At 40.2% G+C, this 18,898-nt stretch overlaps 1 protein-coding gene across 1 annotated transcript in view; it reads right to left on the reverse strand.

Moving 5' to 3' along the window:
- Window positions 1-18,898, reverse strand: part of LOC104167930 (serine/threonine-protein kinase DCLK1) — a gene marked incomplete at its 3' end in the record, with an annotated part of 54,374 nt that overhangs the window by 16,962 nt on the left and 18,514 nt on the right. Inside the window, exons 3-8 of the mRNA XM_009708331.1 lie at window positions 18,644-18,728; window positions 17,203-17,311; window positions 12,258-12,315; window positions 11,388-11,507; window positions 5,386-5,532; window positions 136-269 (exon numbers count right to left, since the gene is read on the reverse strand). Coding sequence (XP_009706633.1) covers window positions 136-269; window positions 5,386-5,532; window positions 11,388-11,507; window positions 12,258-12,315; window positions 17,203-17,311; window positions 18,644-18,728 — 653 coding nt within the window. The remainder of the gene's footprint in view (window positions 1-135; window positions 270-5,385; window positions 5,533-11,387; window positions 11,508-12,257; window positions 12,316-17,202; window positions 17,312-18,643; window positions 18,729-18,898) is intronic.

The raw sequence follows: 18,898 nt of genomic DNA on the forward strand, positions 1-18,898 counted from the left end.
ATGACCCATGATTCTGCACCATACCCAAGCAAAGGTAGCATAAAAATCATAATTGCAAGAACTCCTGTTTGGCACACTGGAGAGAACATGTTCCACTGTGTACATATCAATGAATCGTCGCTAGAAGTGATTTACCCAGTTTCAGCAATGATTTCTGGAGCTACATATGTTGGGGTCCCACAAACAGTATACAGAGGTCCATCCACAATTGTTGCTAGGCCAAAGTCTCCTAGCTTCAGGGACTTGCTTCCGTCTTGGTGTTCATAAACCTAAACCAGGAGGAAAGTTCAAAAGTTTAACACAATACCATCAAGGTAACTACTATATCATTTACTAACTGCCTGAAATGTTCCTTCTAATTTACAGTCTTTATTCTCCTCCTTACCTACAGCATACTTCTCTGCATGCTTTGAAAATACACAGACGATTTGGACAACTTCTCTTGAATGCATGCAGGGTGTTTGGGAAAGACTTAACCTCGCTACCTGGCCAACAAAGGACATACAACTTGCTAGAAGTTAAAGCCCAGAAGCAAAAGTCTGACCTTCAAGCAATGACGTTCCAAGGTTAACTCCCCACTGAGAACCAATTCACTGTGCAAGGGTTTTGAGTTTATTCATTTTACTTGCACAGAGCTTAAAGGCTTGCACAGGAATTTCAACTTCTTAGATAATACAACAGTGACGGCACTGACAGCAGCAACAGATTCTTCTCTGTGTATTGAAGTCACAAGATGCAATTCTGGCCTATTTCTGGCTGGACTGTTTCACCTAGAAACACTGTCCTCTCCTTGCATGACTGTTAAACACCACTCAGTGTCTTACTGGTACGTCACCGTCATCACCAATGGACATAGGTAGGGCTGTTAATGCGTATACATGAAAATCCTGTCTTAAAACATGGTCTTCACAGCAGCAACATGATCTTTCATGGGTTTTTATGGGTGTAAAGGGAGATTAAGACATAGTGACAAGAAAAAAGCTAGAAACATTAGTAAAAACTACACAATTTAAAAAGCTGTCTCAATGCCAAAGAACAACCCCAAACCTGCAAACACTGAAAACTTACCAAAAAATGTTTAAAATGAAAAAGACTAAAATGTATCTAAATTAAACACTAGACTGTGAGTCTTTCTTTAATCCAGCTGCTGGTTTGGGTTCTTGCTTCCCATTTTGAAATTGTTTATGATGCAATTTAATGCTATTTACTACAACAGCACCTTAAAAAATGGAAACAAGTCTACAAGAGGCCTTCTTAAAGTATATACGCATCACTTCATTATTTTGCCACCCGAAACAAAACTCCATGAAGTCTGGCTCACCAACAGTGATATCCTCACAACAATCAGCAGTAACACTGCACAAAAATAGAAGATATCATACTTCACAATCAAAACCAAAATCATTCTTAATACCCATCTTGACCACCTACTCCTACATCAGAAATCACATTTATGTACAACTGTTTCAGGGGAAAATCCTAGAATTTTGCTTACAAAAATACAATAAATTCTACAATGGACCCTTGAACGGTTCAGTTGGTGCAAAAATAAAATCTTGAAGTCTCTCGCCATTGTCTGCTACAGATCTACTATAGCTCATAATAATTAGTTATATTATACAGCCCCTGTCCAGTTTCTCCTTTGTTAATGTTAGTCATGTCTAGAGAGAAAACCCCTCTCTGCCCTGAATCCCTGCTACCAGCTGATACAGCCACAAGCAGACATTCAGAATACACAAAATTCTTCTCCTTTCCTTATGCTATTTTTAATAATACAATTGCATCTTTAAGAGGACCAGCAATTTCATATAGATTCACATTTCTCTGCTACTAAGCCAGAAAAAAGATAGGCTTATAGAAAAGCACTGGAAAAAAAAAGCAATTATGGTTTTATTAAAAACACAGATTGTTAAATACATCTGGTTCCTGAAACTAAAGAAAGTGCTCTCTGAAATGGCAGTAATAAATCTAATTTCAACAACAGTTTTAATTAAAGGCTAGAGACTAGAGCTTTAAATATTCACTTGCTGAAAAATGTAAAGTGTGCACTTAGACATCAAGAGCTGAATCCAGTCTAATTAGTATCTCATATTCTATTTCATGCGGTTATCTTTTACAAAGCCTTCTCTGAGTTGTGTTAACCTAGTGAACGTTCCTAAGTTCCTTCCTTCAACAGACTGCACCTTGTATGACTCGTATATCCTAGAAATTAATTACGGAAGAGGTTTATTTGGTAATATTTACCAACGCAGAAGGTTTGGTACGGTGCATTTTCTAGTATTTTGCCCCCATCTGTTTCCAGGAATTACTTTCCTTGGAAAACTGCTTCAGTTGACTTGTAAAACTGAAGAAAGTAACTTTTCCTCACCCTGTTATAACTCCACATAAAAAGGAGCCCAATGTGAAGCTGTGGTATGTTACTTGCCAGTCAAGGAATGTGAAAGATAATTTAACGCTCATATTATTCAGAACAAATGCTATATATGTTCCACTGCATTTAAATACTGAAGGGCAATTAAAGAAATGGGGATTAGTGCAAATTACCCACTATGTAGTGCTTTCACTGTTTTAACTAAGCAATAAAACTGTGTAATTGTACAACACTAATTGAATGCAGCCACACATAATTGTGTGCCACCATATGTATCCTATTACTATAAAGGCTGCCAGTATTTTCTAAGCTGCTCTTGTGATCAGCGCAGATGGCAACAGTCAGAGAAGTTGTTCTCTAGGGTTTATTATATGGCTATAAAGAGATCCCATGACTTGACAAAATAAACGTGCTAAATAGCAGCAATTATGAAAAATGTTCCCATTAAAACATGGAAGACACTCTCTAGAGAACAAAAAAAATGCTGAAAAATCACAGGTCAGTATATCCTAAATTCTTGTACAGTCCACTTTCAGGTGGGTTTTGCATGCCTTGAGGACAATAAGGAATATTAAGCACAAAAATAGCTGGTGTTGCACATAAGATGTTGAGACAGGTTCACACATGCAAAGATTTATCAGCCAGGTCTATAGTTGATGGCACACATCAGCTCTAAGCACAAAAGTTGCTTTTGGGGAAAAGGAAAAACCAAAGCAGAGAAAGAGGGAGGTGAAAGGGAAAGCTCTCCCAGGAGCTGAGAAGAGATGCAATGAGGAGGCTCCAGATGAGCATCCTCCTCTGGGTGCCCTCTCCAGAGCAGCACGTTCCCCTTCACTCCCTCATATTTTTCCTGTAGTAATTCCATAGCTTTTGTCAGGCCTTGCTCATCTTCCCTGTTTTTCCCTGCTAATGGGGACGTTAGCCTTGGAACATGTATGGATTGGCGTAGATGCTGCTCCCCTGGTTAGTCGCTCCGCTTCAGGTAGGCCTGTTACAGGCTCCCTTAAACCTAAAGCTACAACCCATGGGTAGGAAAAAGGTGGGGGGAAAAGGGCTGATTCTCGCACTGGTGGCCAGGAGAACCTGCTGTAGCAACACTACCGGGGTCTGCAGTTGCAAGACCGTGACAGTAACAGCGTGAGAGTAACAGCACAAGAACAACAAGGGAAAAATACTGCCATGACCAGTTAGGTGAGGGGTTACGGAGCTGCAGGCAAAAGGCAGGCTACAGAAGGCAATTAGAAGGTCTTTAGCAACAGAAAGGCTAAGACGCATACGGCATTTCCAAGTTTTTTACAAATGCCATGAAAATAACCCTAATTGCAACCTTGTGATACAAGGAACTACCCATCCCATTTGACAGATAAGAAGATAAAAATAGAAAGGTCAAGAGACACTTTGGCCACAGACAGCCAATGTAAGAGACAAGGTTGGAACTCAGGTAAGGCTGGTTCCAAAGCACCCTTCTAAAACAGTGTTTGTTTCTTTCAAGGACCTGATTAACCTTAGAAAATTAACATAATTTGTGAATCAAATGTTGACTTTGGAGAGTTAGGATGCTGCAAGAGGTTGTGCTACAACCTCACTGCTCAGTATCAATATCAACATAGGACCTTTACACAGGCACAACACCGGAAAAATCACTCAGAAACAATTCAGCTACAATGCAAACAGTGCAATCATTCCTGGTAGTGGGTAATTACCAGAGAGGGCTGGACAGGCAAATCTAATCCTCTCCCTGTTGCCCCCACCTCCTACCTACCGTCCTCTCTTCCCCTAGAAGCTTAACGCTACTGTTGTCAGCCTTCAGGCATTTGGAGACATGTCAAGACAGCAGCAGGGCAAGCCTTGCCCCAGACCAAGACCCTCCTGCACACTCCAAGTCACAGAATTAATGAATCCTGGCAGGTGATTGCTAGAACTTCTGCATGCAGCCACCTATGAACACCAGCACAAGGGCTGCAAAAGGAGTATCAATCATTAAGTGTCTAGTGAAACTTCCACCCAACATGTTTTTAGCAGTTTCTGGAAAATGAGGGCAGGCTAATTTCTCACCCAGAACTATAAAGGCATCTGCCACTAGAAGAACCTCAGCCACAAAACTCCCACTCGCTGGAAGTTTAGCACAATCTACTTGAGTCAATGTTCCCATAAGACCTCCTCAGTGTCAAGCAGGACTAAATGCACTAAGTCATGGCAGAGAGCACACAACTGAGAGAACCGATACTCTAGGTATCTTAAACATTGTTTTATGGTTGCAGAATATATGGAGAATTGGGACATCTTGGTACTGGAACATGTCAGCAAAATTGTGAGAACTCAGAGAAGAGTGAAATAATGAGAAATCAATTTCTGAGAAGAAATAAAACTATGTCAGTTGGAGAGCACAATTGCTGCAAAATTCTCAGAAGGACTAACAGTCCAGGTATGTTTTTCATTGTCCTCAGTGGATAGGGTTCATACAGATTCAGTCAGGAAAAGAGAGATTTAGGCTGTCTATTTGGGAAAGTGGCTTAATAAAAAGTGCTATAGGATTATTTGGGATACGCAGCAGGGAAAGGAAGGACACTGAAGTCTCTTCCTGGTTGTGCTCTGATGTACTACATGATTAGGGCACAACATTTACACCCACCACGTTTGTAAAACTGAACTGCTTCTAATTACTTAGGCAGCTGCAGAAGTACAGAATAGTCTATCGAGGACAGAACACCTTTGTATTTAGGGAAGCTTGAAATTATACCGCAGCTTACTAAAAGGTCACTTCTAGTGGTCACTGGAACAACTCTGACACTGTGTCCTGGGGACCAGTCTAGACATACCAGCTTATGTTACTGTACTTTTTGTGATAGTTGTTATTCTTAGGAGAGCTTTATAACGCTAAGGTTAAAACTAAAAGACCAAGGACTTAAAAGACTGAAATAAACTTGGCGAGTGTGTGGAAGGAGGGAGAAGCGCAGACCTTTTCTCACACACTCCCAGGTTATAACAATGCCAAAAGCTGAATCTTCACTTACCAGTAGGTTCTCCGGCTTGATATCCCTGTGGACAATGTTCAGGCTGTGAAGATATTTGATGGCACTGGCCAGATTGTAAAGCATCCCACTGGCATCCCGCTCTGTATATTTGTTGGTGGAAGTAATAGCATCAAAAAGATCTCCTCCCTGGAGCAAAATGATCATGGCATATGAGCAATACTGCTTGTGAAATGACTGAAAAATTTAAGGAAGATCAAGGAGCATCATTTATAGAGGAGGAAGAGGAGGGAGGAGCAGCACAGTTTCCTTGCAGCTATAAAGCATGAGTACTGTGATGAGACCCCCCCACAACGGCAGCTGAACATATCAGTAATTCAGAATTATTTGTCATGGCTTAGTTGGTCAGCCAAGAGGCCAGAGTCTCTACTGCAAACTGTTCTCACCTCCTGCTGCTTTCGTAACACGGCCAGCACCTGACAATCTGTATGTTCAGAGACTCTGCTGCAAATTTCTGGCATGCTTACATACTTGCCTGTCACGATGCCACGTACCAGCCCTTGCCACTCTTTATTATAATCACAAACAGGCTGACGCCAAATTTTTCCCAAAGCCTGATTGAACTCCAGAAAGACGAGGGAACTCTGAGTAAAACTCAAACCAGCTACCTGTCATCACTGCTAGTCTATTTTAAAAGTCTGTTTCCATCTCATAAAACTTTGAAAATGTGGATTTTAGAAATCATTTTCTCTACATAAGAGGTGAAGTTTTTGGTAGGGTGTTGCTTCTTGCAGCTAATACTGAAGAACTTTCCAGGATATATGTCAGACATACTGGAAGATACTTAAGAATTAACATTAGTATTTCACCACAGCTACAAATACAGATGGCAGCTTGTGCCATTTCCAGCTCATCGTGCTGTCCAGTTCAGCTAAAAGCCACTGCCAGTGAAAGAAAAACAAGAAAACAAAAAAACAAGACAACAAAAAAAGAAAGAAGAAGAGAAGGAAAATTAAGTGGAAGTCCTCAAATTTGAAATTATATTCACCAGGATCTGAGACAGTCATGACATTTGGACCGTACTTCCAGAGCCGAGCTGGCAAGTGAGAAGAAGAACATGTAAGTGCTTGGAGAAAGACGAAACATAAGTTTAAAGAAGAGATTAAGGAGGAACCTTGACAGAGTGGAGGAAAAAACAAATATCTTTTGAGAAATACTACTCAGAGGTATTGGGTCTTTGACCAAAATCAAAGCAGCACCATAAAGAACACACAGACCACCAAAAAAAAAAAAAACAACGAAGGAAAGGATAATTCTGCAAAAACAATGCAAAAAATCCCTGCTGCAGTCCAAACACCAAGAAAAAACAGCATCACAGCAGACTGTATTTTGAAGAAAAAGTAGGTATTTTCTGAAGGCAACAGAAGAGTCCCAGCTTTGCCAATTCTCATGATTTTATCAGCAGCCTCAAGTTATTTGCTGTTTTCTTTAAGGCTCAGCTCCAGTGTAAACGCTGTTTTCCTTAAGAGAAAGAAGGAGGGGAACGAAACAAAAAAAGAATTTTTCCAGGAATCATGGCTACGGAGAAAAAGGTAGGAAAAGACAACCACCAAAGACTCAAACCTCAGAAAACAGACATCATTTGATAAAAAAAAAACTAAACTGTTGAAAATTTTGCATTGTTGAGGTGCAGCTGAAGTCTGCCAGGGCAGGTTTATTCCCACCGTAGATGCAAAACCCCAGCTTTGGAAACTGCTTGCAGCCAACCATTGTCAAATCTGGACCACATCAAAACCTCTTGCTCTGGCGAGTGACTGATCAAGACACATCAAGATACAGAGTGTCAAGGAAAAGGACGAATAAAAGGCCAAGCTAAACCAGATAGAGGATTAGAGAGAAATGCCAAACATTTGGCAAAAGTACAATACCATGTACTTCATGGCATTATCTGATCCCTAAGTATTAGATATCAGCATGTGGCAAAATATGTGGGATAAATAATCTATCTTCCCTAAGCTCCTTCCTGTGAAGCCCCTGTACCAGCTGCTTTTTAACATGAGGTAGTAGATTAGACAGATCTTTAGTCTTCTCTAATACGTTCCAGATGCTCAGGAGGAGTGTCAATAACATCGGCAAAGGATCTGCCTCCAAACAAAGAAAACAGTCCGAGTTGAGATATAAGGGGCAAGAAGGAAAGAAGCTGAACCTTAAAAAGAGAGGGGAAAATTTTGGTCTAAAGTCAGAAGGAAAAGAACAAATGTTCATGGGCAAGAGAATCCCCAATTTAGAAAAAGATAGAGGCTGCAGAGCACATTAACAGATGGTCAAGGTAATCTGAAGCAGAGTAATTTTCTCCACTTAAGCAGTCTACTTTACTCAGTGGAGTTTCTTGCCAGGTAGCCTGCTAAGAAAAGAGAGCACACATTTAGTCTGTGGGACTCTCCGCAGCTAAAAGAGAGGTGAAATCCTGGAAAGAGTTAACAGAGCTGACAGCTACATCAGGCAGAATTGTTTTCAGACTTCCCTTTCCCCGAAGAGAGCTTTAACCTGCAAGGTTCTGCTTAGCTGATTCACACAGCAGGTCGCTATCATTTATTCAGGCACGAGGGGTGAGTTCAGGATGACATTTCAGTCTTAAATCCCCTCTTCTGGAGTGAAATGGGACCAGCAACATCTGAATGCAGTTTTTATCATCTGCGCACATGAGGAAGTATACTTGGAAGTACAGTAACCAATTATTTATTTATTACCCTGTTATGTAAATGATATAATCTCTCTTTTCTTCTGCGAAAGTGAAATCATATCCTGGAGCAGTAAAGAAAACTCTGCAATAAATCTTGCTTGTTAAATTGGCCAAACCCCTCTTAGGTTTGAATAACAATTTTGTTTCACTGTGTAAAAAGGCAATGTGCCAGAAACTGGGTCCTTGCTTCCTTTTACAAGCACCACTTGCAATGTGTTTATATTTGTATTTATGAAGTGCCTTTTCTTACACTTTACAAAGCAATGAATGGCCTATCTGCCATGAGGTGAGGGCAGTATTTGCAGCAGCCACTTATGTCAAACATGTTACTGCCAATTAACGTAGGGTGGTATTAACTGAAACCGTGCTCGGCGGTATCAAGCCTTTTCTCCTTGAATTTCTTTCCTGTCTGTGAGTTTGATTTAAAGTCAGGTCTTCAAAAGTCTGTCAATAACAGATGGTTAATCAATTCTAACAGTGCATACTATGAAATGGTAACAGTCAGCAATTGGTGAATTAACAATTAATGTCTTTCCAGAAATACTTTCCCTGGTGCCCATAGAATATAACAAGGTTTTCTTCCCCCCCTCCCCAATTAAATATTAAGGAATAGATGTTTCCTTCAAAGAAACAAAGTTGACTTCCCAGGATGAGGATATTTCTTCTAAATTTTTTCTATTATTCCACATAAAAGTAAAGAACATTAAAACAGTGCTCTCTAGGATATCTGAAATAGAGAGATGTCTACAAAGCCCTTCTATAGCATAACTAAAAGCATAAATATCTTAGTACATGCAGCAATTCTGAAGAGTAAAGAAGAAAGAGTGCAAGAAAACAGATTTTTCCAGAAAGTGAATATAATGATGGTTTTCTTTATATACATGTTTTAGGTTAGTTATTTTGTAAGAGTTGTCGGTCCCCTCCTCTCCTATTTAGCAGAGTAGGACTTTGATTAAAACTCCACCAGAGACTTACAGTTTGAACATTTTTCCAGCGTGAATAGCACAGCAGGTTGCACCCATAAAACCAGCGATGTGCTCACGTCTTGGCATGTTAGACAAGGCACAGCTTTTCCTTCTTAGCACACCTCCTGGGGCCAAGATGAAGGATTTGTCAATGCAGGCTGAAGCTGTGGCTACGTTAGATCACACAGCTGCGCGAGAGTATTGAGGTACCTTTGAACAAGCTCTTACGGACACTGGGAAAAACCTACAGTAGCAGGGATCTGAGAGTGAGCTCGCTTATCATAGAAAAGAGCAGTAATTATGATTAAAATAGTGTTAGATAGCTAACGGCATCTGATTTGAAGCTGTGCTATTTCACATTGCACTCTTGAGTATAAGAGAAGGCTGTGACTATGAAGAAGGTGAGGGAAATTCTTCTGGGACTGGTTACACAGAGGGACTTGTGGCGTAGAAGAGTGCCAGTCTTTTGCTTTTCTCTTAGGATTTAACCTCTTCATCAGAGATGAAATGGGGATGCTGGGTACCTTGTCAGCTCCTTGACACCAACACATCCCAGTGCTTGTACGTGGTGGGCAGTAGGGTTAGGGGGACCATAAGCTCCATAGCACCACTCAAGCCAAGGCGGGCCTCTGGTCAGCTCAAACCCAAGAGAATAATGTTGCCATCTCCTAAACTGTGGGGCATGGCCTGAGCTTCTCATGGATAACAAGGCCGTTCCAGCTTGCTGCGAGGACAGGGAACATCTGTGGCCATCCACCCATGGGCCGCACTTGACAGCCTCCCAGCTCTGCACTGGGAACATGGCTTGAGTCACCACTGCTGCCACAGAGCAAGGGGGATAACGGAACAAAACAAAAAAACTTTCATTCTCCTCGCTCTCGTATTCCAGCCACAAGATTGAGAAGTTCTTTAGGAAACACTGGACCTGAGATCATCCTATCTAACATCTCAATGAGGTGCCTACATTAAGAGCATCCCCCAATCTCCACCTACAAGCAAAGCAAAGCAGATAACAGTCCTGCTTGCCAAAATCGTTTCCTCTCATGACCTCTGCTGGTGCCTGTTTCTAACCACAGATACAGAGGATGGTGACCACCGGAGGCGACCACACTTTTAGTTTAAGATAAGTGGAAGTGATCTGGGTGCCAGGGTTCATAGTGCCTGATTTGCTCACATGTGTTGAGCATGCACACACAGCAGGCCTGCACACAAACGCTGCTGCTGCACAGCTTTATTGTAATCTTTGTCCTTAAACACTTAAACCCGTGGATTTCCCAGGTGTAGGCATGATAGGCTGCCCCAGCAGAACGTGCTGATCAAGATAGAGAAATGGAGGTGGCTCCTGGAAAGACCTCTTTCCCACAGAACAGTTGAGGAAGGAAGGCGAAGCACTAATCCCATTGGGAATGTGCAAAACAGGTGTATTCTGTCTAAGTAAGTATGGAGGACAAGATGTCCTTAGCAGTTTTCTGTCCTAATTTATACAATTTACTCAAATTGTATTTTTACCACCTTTTATGCACAGTGACATATTTGTGTATTAGTACCAGAATTGAGAGCTAAATTCATACTTCTCGTCCTGCACTGTTGACAGTATGGGGGCAAGAGATGACCTGGTCTGAATTTCATAATCCGGTTTGAATACGTAATTCCACTAGTGAGTGAAATAAATGCATGAGATCTGGAAGTTACAATGAAGAAATAAATAGGGTCCCAAACATAAAATACTGCATTTGACAACTTATTATTCAGAATAGAACCATGCCTTAAATAGCACGTTTTTCACTTTCCCCCTCCTCCAGCTTAAATTTAGATTATTATGATGGAGGCAAGCCTGCCAGTGTGTTAATATAAATCAGTAGAGAAAAAAGACAGGTAACATTGTTTAAATTTAACATAAATGAGTAAAATTTAATTAAACTGTATTTTATCAAAGAATATTGAATTTTGAAGGCTGGTATTTACAGCTATTCGGACTGAGTGCATTTTCCATTCACCTCAAGGCAGATGTGTTTCTTCAAGATAAAACTTTTTAAAGAGACTTCTTTGGGGGGAGCAAATAAAACTGGTGATCTCCAAAGTACTGTCCACAGAGTACTTCTGAGTGTAGCTACAGAAAGTTAGACAAGTATTGGAAGTATTTGAAAGTTATTACAAAAATCTGACAGTGGGTTACACATCTTTCAGTAGGGTGCTGGACAAGACTACCTTCAGAGACTCCTTCCATTTTAAATTATTCTGTGATTCCATGATTTTTAGCAAGCTTTAGAACCAATGAAATTTCTCAATATAGTTGAAACAATTCTTAATAAGCAGCCCATCTCCAAAATACTCACCTTTACAAGTTCCATGACAAGGTACAACTCAGTTGGCATGTCCATCTCCTCAATCAGAAGTACAATATTGGGATGCTTGACTCGTCTTAAAATAGATACCTCATTCTGGATCATGTGTTCCTGCCAGACAGAAGAAATATTTAATGCCTATGGGTTGGTGGGAAAAATTTTCACAGTGGAAAAAGCAGAGAGAATTGGGACCTGCATGGATTCTTCAGGGCTTTTTAAAAAGGTAACAGATGTTGCCTCCAGCAATATGGAAGGAACATGTCTAGAAACAACATCAGTGTGGTAACTGAAAGAACAGAGAGTAGAACATAGGAAAAGAAATGCAGGAAAAGACATGTTTCTGACGCAGAGAAGTTAAATATGGAAGCTTCTAAAACTTCTTCTCCGATGCAGAATCTTTTGATTTCAAAATATGATAGCAACCACTCAGATAACCTTTTATTAAAGATTTCAAAAGCTAAGTCACTTGGTACAAATCTGACATCAATTTGATTAAGCTTGCACACTGTTTAGACACAGTGACCAGTGTTGTAATTATTAGTAGTATTTTTCTGTTCTCTATAACATCTGGAATTATGAAAGTTAGAGGACATAATTACAGGGGTAAAGAACATGGGGAGTGCCCACAGACAACCAACCAACTGGTGAATCAACACACACATCTAGAAAGGCACATTGCAGCCTTTTATGCTGATACCCCAGGGGTGTCCAGAGGGCAGGTAAAGGCTTCAACCAAAAAGATTCTAACACTTGCCAGGAAGAAGACAAATACCGACACCTTCCCAAACCGATCTCTCACAAAATATTTATTGGAAAAAAAATTAAAAATCTTTTGATCTCATACAATCTTTTTCTACTTACTTTTCCTCTACATTTACTTTTTTTGATTATTTTCAGAGCGTATTCTCTACCAGTCGATCTGAGGAAAGAGAAAAGAAAAAATTGTATGTTCAATCATATTGAATATTTTTCTCAGTCCAGTTTATATTTGTCATTTGAGCACAGTAGGTCTGGGCAAGAATTCTATTCAAGTACTTGTTCTGTCAAGAAATGAAGCTTGGATTGGACTGGAATTGGGAACTTGAGCCACATTTATTGAATACATGTGCCTGAGAAAAAAGGATTAAGCTTTTTTTAAAAAAAAAATTAAGAAATTTCAATGTCTTCAAAATAAAACCACTTGATGTTTTCATTTTTTAGTGATAATTGTTATTTCTTCTCAGTTTTATGCAAAAATATAATATAGTATTTACAGATCCAAATCTTTTCAACACCAAAAAGTTTTGTTCTCTATTATACAAAAAAATACAAGCTATGGAAAATACTTTTATATTTACTTGAAATGAAAAGTCATTTGTTTGCACATCCACACTCACAACTGCTATGATAAAAAAGTCAGTCCTTGGAATAATGTTTTATTTATTCAGTAAGTATATGATATTAAGCAGAGTTAAATATGATGTTTATAGGACAGAATATGAAAGGTTCTGGAGACAGAAAAAAATTACAGAGACATAGTTCAGGATGAGAACACATTTCCTTTTAAGTGTTTTTGTTTTCAAACCCTGTAGTATTTATCACTACCACAAATATATAGATATTTATTATATAGAATGCTAATATAGAAGAAATAAGCTTGTAGACAAGTCAACAGTATCAACTTCCATTTCTTAATCAAGTTACAAAACCAAAAGACGGCTGTAAGATGAAATCAAGCAGCTCTGTTCACAAGCTCTAGTGTCACTATAAGGTTAAATGGAGAACGGGTAATATAAGAAAAAGTTCTTACTGAAACAATTTCATTTTGTAATAAAAAATCTAAACAGTTTACAAAAGTCTATTACATTGCCCATAGATGTATGTTTGGTTAAAAAATAAAGCAAAAATAACCTCTCAAGCATATGGGGTGACTTTTTTTCATTCTTCATTTAGCAAAACAAAGTTAAACTGATACATTAAATTGATATATAATAAGTTAAATAGAGAAATGAATGTGCCTAAAGGTGTGCAGAGTCTGTCGAACAGGACATGCAAAGTGAGCCTTAAACTGAAAGCACTGCGTTAGGAAAATGACTGGGCATTTTCATTGCCATATTTAAGTATGGAGAACTCCTCTGGCAATGATGTACCACTAGGTATTAACTTAAGGAAAAATGGGGACTTCAGTAAAATAAAAAAACCCACCAAAATATTAATTCTGTTTGAGTACCCAGGTCAGCAGGGAGCAAAGATAGTCTGTATTAAGACATCAATTAAAAAGCTGTGCAAAGAAATCACACTGGATGATGACATTTATGACTTGCAAAAAAAAAGTACAGCATGGATGTTCAAGACTTAAGCAAAGAAAAATTAAAAACTTCTCATCTCTGTACTCCCCCACAAAGGGGTTTAATGCTACAGTCCCCAGAAAGGGGCTGCACTCCACGTGGGGTGCCCCTTCCCAGTCCTGCTGTTTGGTGGCTCCAGTCCCAGCTCAGTGAGGGGACCGGCAGAGATATTGACACTATTTTGGGGGAACAGAAGGAAGAGGTAGGAGAAGGAATATTAGAAATTAAGATATCTGGGGTTCAAACTCAAACAAAATATGCCCGCTTTCAATAGGAGTCTCTTTCAAGCTGCTTGGTTGCCCTAGGAATGCTTCCTTTCTGTCATGAGAAAGGAAATTGATGGTTTTTGTTGGCCATGGGAGACTCCATGTACTCCAAAACACTGGGAAATCTGAGCTAGTGAGGAAATGTCAGAATTTGGAATTATCTGAAAGTTAAAAATGAACACATATAAAAACACCACAGGACAAATTGCGCATATGATGGAGCAGATATGTAACGAGCAGATGACAACTCTGACTGCTCTTTGTTTTGATAAAAAGAAAATTAAAGCTAAGATAATGCAAATCCTTTCCCCTAAAAAGCTGCAGAACCGCAGGCTGTCAGCAGCACTGCAACTTATACACCCGCCAAGAAATATGCATGGCCATGCCAGAAACTCACAGTGAAATGGGCATCTCTCACCTGTCACTCAACCCAAATAATAAAAAGGTGCCACACAAAGTAGGAAACACATTATGGCTGGATAAAAGTCTGGACCCACAGCACTACCGCAGGGCACAGAGTTAGACCAGGGCTCTGTGCCATGTTCCCTGGCTGCTTTAACCTTCTGCAAAGTTCACAGAGATTTCCATTGCATTGAAGACAAAGATCTATCTTCATTTTTTTGTGTGTGCATTAGAGGTATTCATGTGTGTGTCTGCCCGTGCGTTCACAGATGCACAGAATGAGATTTAGAAGTCCTCACGTGAAAATTTTGAAGATGGTTTTTGGTTTCTCTTTGGACTGTTTGCTGTCAGAGGAAAGCGCCTGTGGACGCGTTTGAAGTGTTGGAGTGGCTAACCAGTGCACATGGGCTGGTCTCCACAGCTATGGAGAAGAAGTACCCATGTGAGGAGTGAAGATGTGTAACAAGACCCATTCCTACTTGCTTAACACCTCGTGGGGCTATTCCTTTGAAGTCTAACGCACACGGGAATTGTTGGTCAGAAGAAAGTGGAAAAGTCCTCTGTCCCAAGTATCACCCCATCAATTCTGGCTCTGCAAATGATGGACATATCAGACTTTGAAGTGAGGTGTTTTTTGCTTAGAAAGACTGCAAAGAATGTTTTTGAAGAGGATTTACAGGTACTGGCTTTAATTTACCCTTTGAGCCTTTAATTTCTCCTTCCACGCTTGTGATGGCAAGGGTATATTGCTTTAAAACTGGAAACTAACAGAAATCTACTTTAATTTTCAAGCTCCCTCAAAGTAGTAACTCTCTGATATAAATGGGATCTATGGAATGGTATAGCTCAGAGACCGTAAGAGTATGTTTCTGGGAATACCTGAGTAATCCTGCTATTTGAGCACATATTCACTACATACGTCGTGTTATCAGATACTTCTGGGACCCATGGGATCGACAAGAGGACAGGAAACAGCTTTCATTTAAGCTCTCAAGGATATTGTAATCAGTATTATTTTTAGGTGTGGTGGGACCTATCTTTAATTTTGTTCATGTCTTTTCTCTCAGCTTGAGAAAGAGTTGAAAAATGCACACGAGCACACTTGAACCGTCTCTCAGCACAAATGGCATTTTCAGCCGAATGACAGTGCATCAAAACTTCAACCTTTTTTTATTTTGCCTTGTCATCTGTTTCTGTCAGTCACTACTCACTTTACTTTTAGCTTGCCTTTTCCTCTTTTCTTAGTTACATGTTTTCACCAGTCATGCCCCCTCCATAGGGTTTTAAAGTGCTTTCTCGTTTTCATGTTGTTTTGCTTTGCTTCCTTTAGGTTTCCATAGTCCCCAGTTTACTGTTCAGACCCTGGGGTTTGATCTGAGCAGCTCTCGCCCTCCGGATGACCAGCTCCACCATGAACTCACTCTGACAGAGCTCTGAAGGTCTCACAAGAGCTTTGGCCAAATCCCACTAGCACACTGCCACCTGATACAAAATCCACCCCTTTCCCCAACCGCTCTCTTCACCGTCTCCGTCTTGCCAGACTCTTTCAGACGCGGAGCGGGACCTGTTTTTTAATAAGGAGACTCTAGTTTAAAACCAGCCAAGCTAATTTATCATCATCTGCCATGAGATCTTATCTTGACATTCTCTAGGGTTAATATCACATTCTTGCAGGCTAGAGACCAAAAGTTCTTTCTTTGAGCCCAAAGGTGAGATTACAGTCTTTTGTCAGAGTCTCCTCTCTAGGACATGGTAATAGGGGATGTAAAACTCCACTTGTGGAATTTCATTATCAGACCTTGATGTCCCTATTGTCCTTTCTTTTGGACATCTCTCCCTCTGGCAGTTTTTTGCCTTCTCTGCACTGCTACTATCTAACATGAGCAACTTATAATCATTTCACATACAGGTACCTTTTATCTTTTTTACCCCATATTCTTTTATTTTTAACAGTATCACCAAAAGGCACCTGCAGTTCTGGTCAGGGCATTTCTGTCTTTGTTCCCTATTTTTTTTACACTCTTAACATTGGGCAGAGCCAGTTCAAATCTGGTTCATGACCTGTCTGACCAGATTTGGAAACCGATACCTGAGCTAGTCAACCCAGACACTTCCAGCAACATCGACCTCTGAGGTGACTTCTGACTTCTCTAATCTGGAGTGGATGTCTAAAATCAGTCTTTAAGGGTGACTATTTTCACCTCTTAATAGTCAAGGCCACTGAAGAAGTTAGATTTTGATGTCTGCAGTGCAGGCTCCTAAAGTTGGATGGAGCTCATATAATGGCATAAAGCAGGCAAGCAGGAGATAGATGCCCACTTAATTAAAGATAAACATGAAAGAGGGTACTCCTCAGTGTCAGCTGGCAGAAGAGATGGACCCAAAGTCAGCTCTTTGTGCTGACCACCACCACTACACCACACACACAAAACTTCCTGACATCTTTACAGAATGCTCCTACATGTGAAATGTTTCATTGGTCTAAAGGGAGTAAAGGGAGAGTTGCAAGAATACACTGCAAGAAAAGATGTTATTTCAGTGCAACAAGAAAGATTTAACACAAAGAACTGGTAAAATCATGTGGAATGCAGCAGAAAAACAAACATATAAAACCCACGAAGAATTAAATTCACAGATTGTCCTCTGGACTCACTCTTTCTTTCATATGAGAGGGTATTAGTCTCGTTTTTCCATCAGGCCTTGAGACATTACCTTATTACATGTCCCATATTCTACAAATAAAGACACGATCTAGAAAAAGCATGACATTAATGATTGTTTTTACAGTAATAAGCATATTATCCTCCTCACCTTTCTATACACTCCTTCACAATAGCAAAATTTCCATCTCCTATAGTCCTTCCAACTTTATATCGCTCTGCTATCGATGCTGGAACCTGGAAACCTTCCTCCAACACTTCTGAAAGAATCATTAGTACATTCTTATTGTTAGTGAAGGAAACACAGATGTTGCACATAACATGCATTTTAAGCCTATGGTTTAGGAGCCTGGAAACCATTCGGAGTCAGGATCTCACTTACTGTACAGTGAAACCATGCTGCTGACAACAGGTTTCACACAGATACAATAATGAAAAATAAGACTTCTGGGGGCTCAAACATACCACCATTCGAGCGTTACATAGTTTACCATTCCCATTGCAATGTGCCCCCAGGACAAAACCAAAATTGTATTTTTTTAATTATGAAAAGGCCTCTGTGATCTGCACAAGCGCAGACCAGCCTCCAAAAAGGGTTGGAACTCCTTGACACAGCATGATTAAATATATGTACCAAAGAAGTCCAACACTCAAGCACTTATTTTATTACATCCTGTAAACTGAGACATCCATAAAACTCCTCATGTGCTAAGTGCTAGTTCTCCCCCTCCCCCAATACTAAATATTTAGTTTTTAAACAAATGTTCTCAATAATACTACCTCGCATGCAACCTGGGCACCAGATGTTTAGGTAAAATTGCATTACACAGTGTCTAAGCATAAGAAAAGGTTGTAGTTTCATGTGTTTCGGTGCTCATTCATGTACCATTATTTTTAAATGTATTTGAAATAGCATGTTACAAATACCAAACATGCCTCTAAACGCTGACTGCAATCTGCAGCTGATACAAACTACTATATAAAAACCATAACATAAAAAAAAATGCCTCTCAGAAATGTGACTTGGATTTACACTCTTTAAGACAGTGCTTTTAACTGTATCTTTATCAGTCCTTTGTTCCCCTTTAGTATTAAAAGTGAATGTTACGATACAAGGAGCCTGGGGTTTGCCTGAATTGGTGGGCAGCACGAAGAGTTGCTGTCAGACGGGAACATACACACGCACTTACGTATACGTGCGTCTGAACCGGCAGTGCTCGAGTAGACACCATCCCTTCCTCAAAGCCTTCGTACGGGGTGAGACAAATAATTTTTGAGTAAAGACCCAGGACTGCAGTATGTTCTTTAGTACCATGACAGATGAGACAAAAAATTACTGAAATAATCCAGGCAGCACTGAGTCACCCGCAGAACTGGTGTCTCGAGTATCCGGTAACAAAAACACCTAGTGATGTCCAGATCAAATCTGATCCAGATCCTAACTGGCTTGCTAAGACTGACAAGCCTCCTCAAGGAGAGTCATCCAGCCCGCACGGCTCCCACCTTCTCTGGCAGGAAGAATGACTCATTTCCGACACAGCTGCTATCATCACTACATTGACTGCTTCGAAATGTCAGCTTTCAAATGTTACCTTCTGCAGGTCCATCATTTTCATCCATAGAGCTGCAAACTTTGGTGGATGCTAATGAGGTAGAGGAGCCACTGTGTTGGGAGCTCTGGAAATGGAGAGACACAAATGAAAACAGATGATTTTTAAGGAGCATGAGTACCCGCAGCACGTTCCTGCTGGACACGCGTCCCGGCGAGGCTTCAGGGTTTCCCTGTGTAAAGTATCAGTTTACTTTGGTGGAGGGATACGTGGATGCTTGGGAAGAGTCCAATTTTT

The sequence above is a fragment of the Cariama cristata genome, unplaced genomic scaffold (assembly GCF_000690535.1).
Source record: "Cariama cristata isolate BGI_N322 unplaced genomic scaffold, ASM69053v1 scaffold11869, whole genome shotgun sequence".
NCBI lineage: Eukaryota > Metazoa > Chordata > Aves > Cariamiformes > Cariamidae > Cariama > Cariama cristata.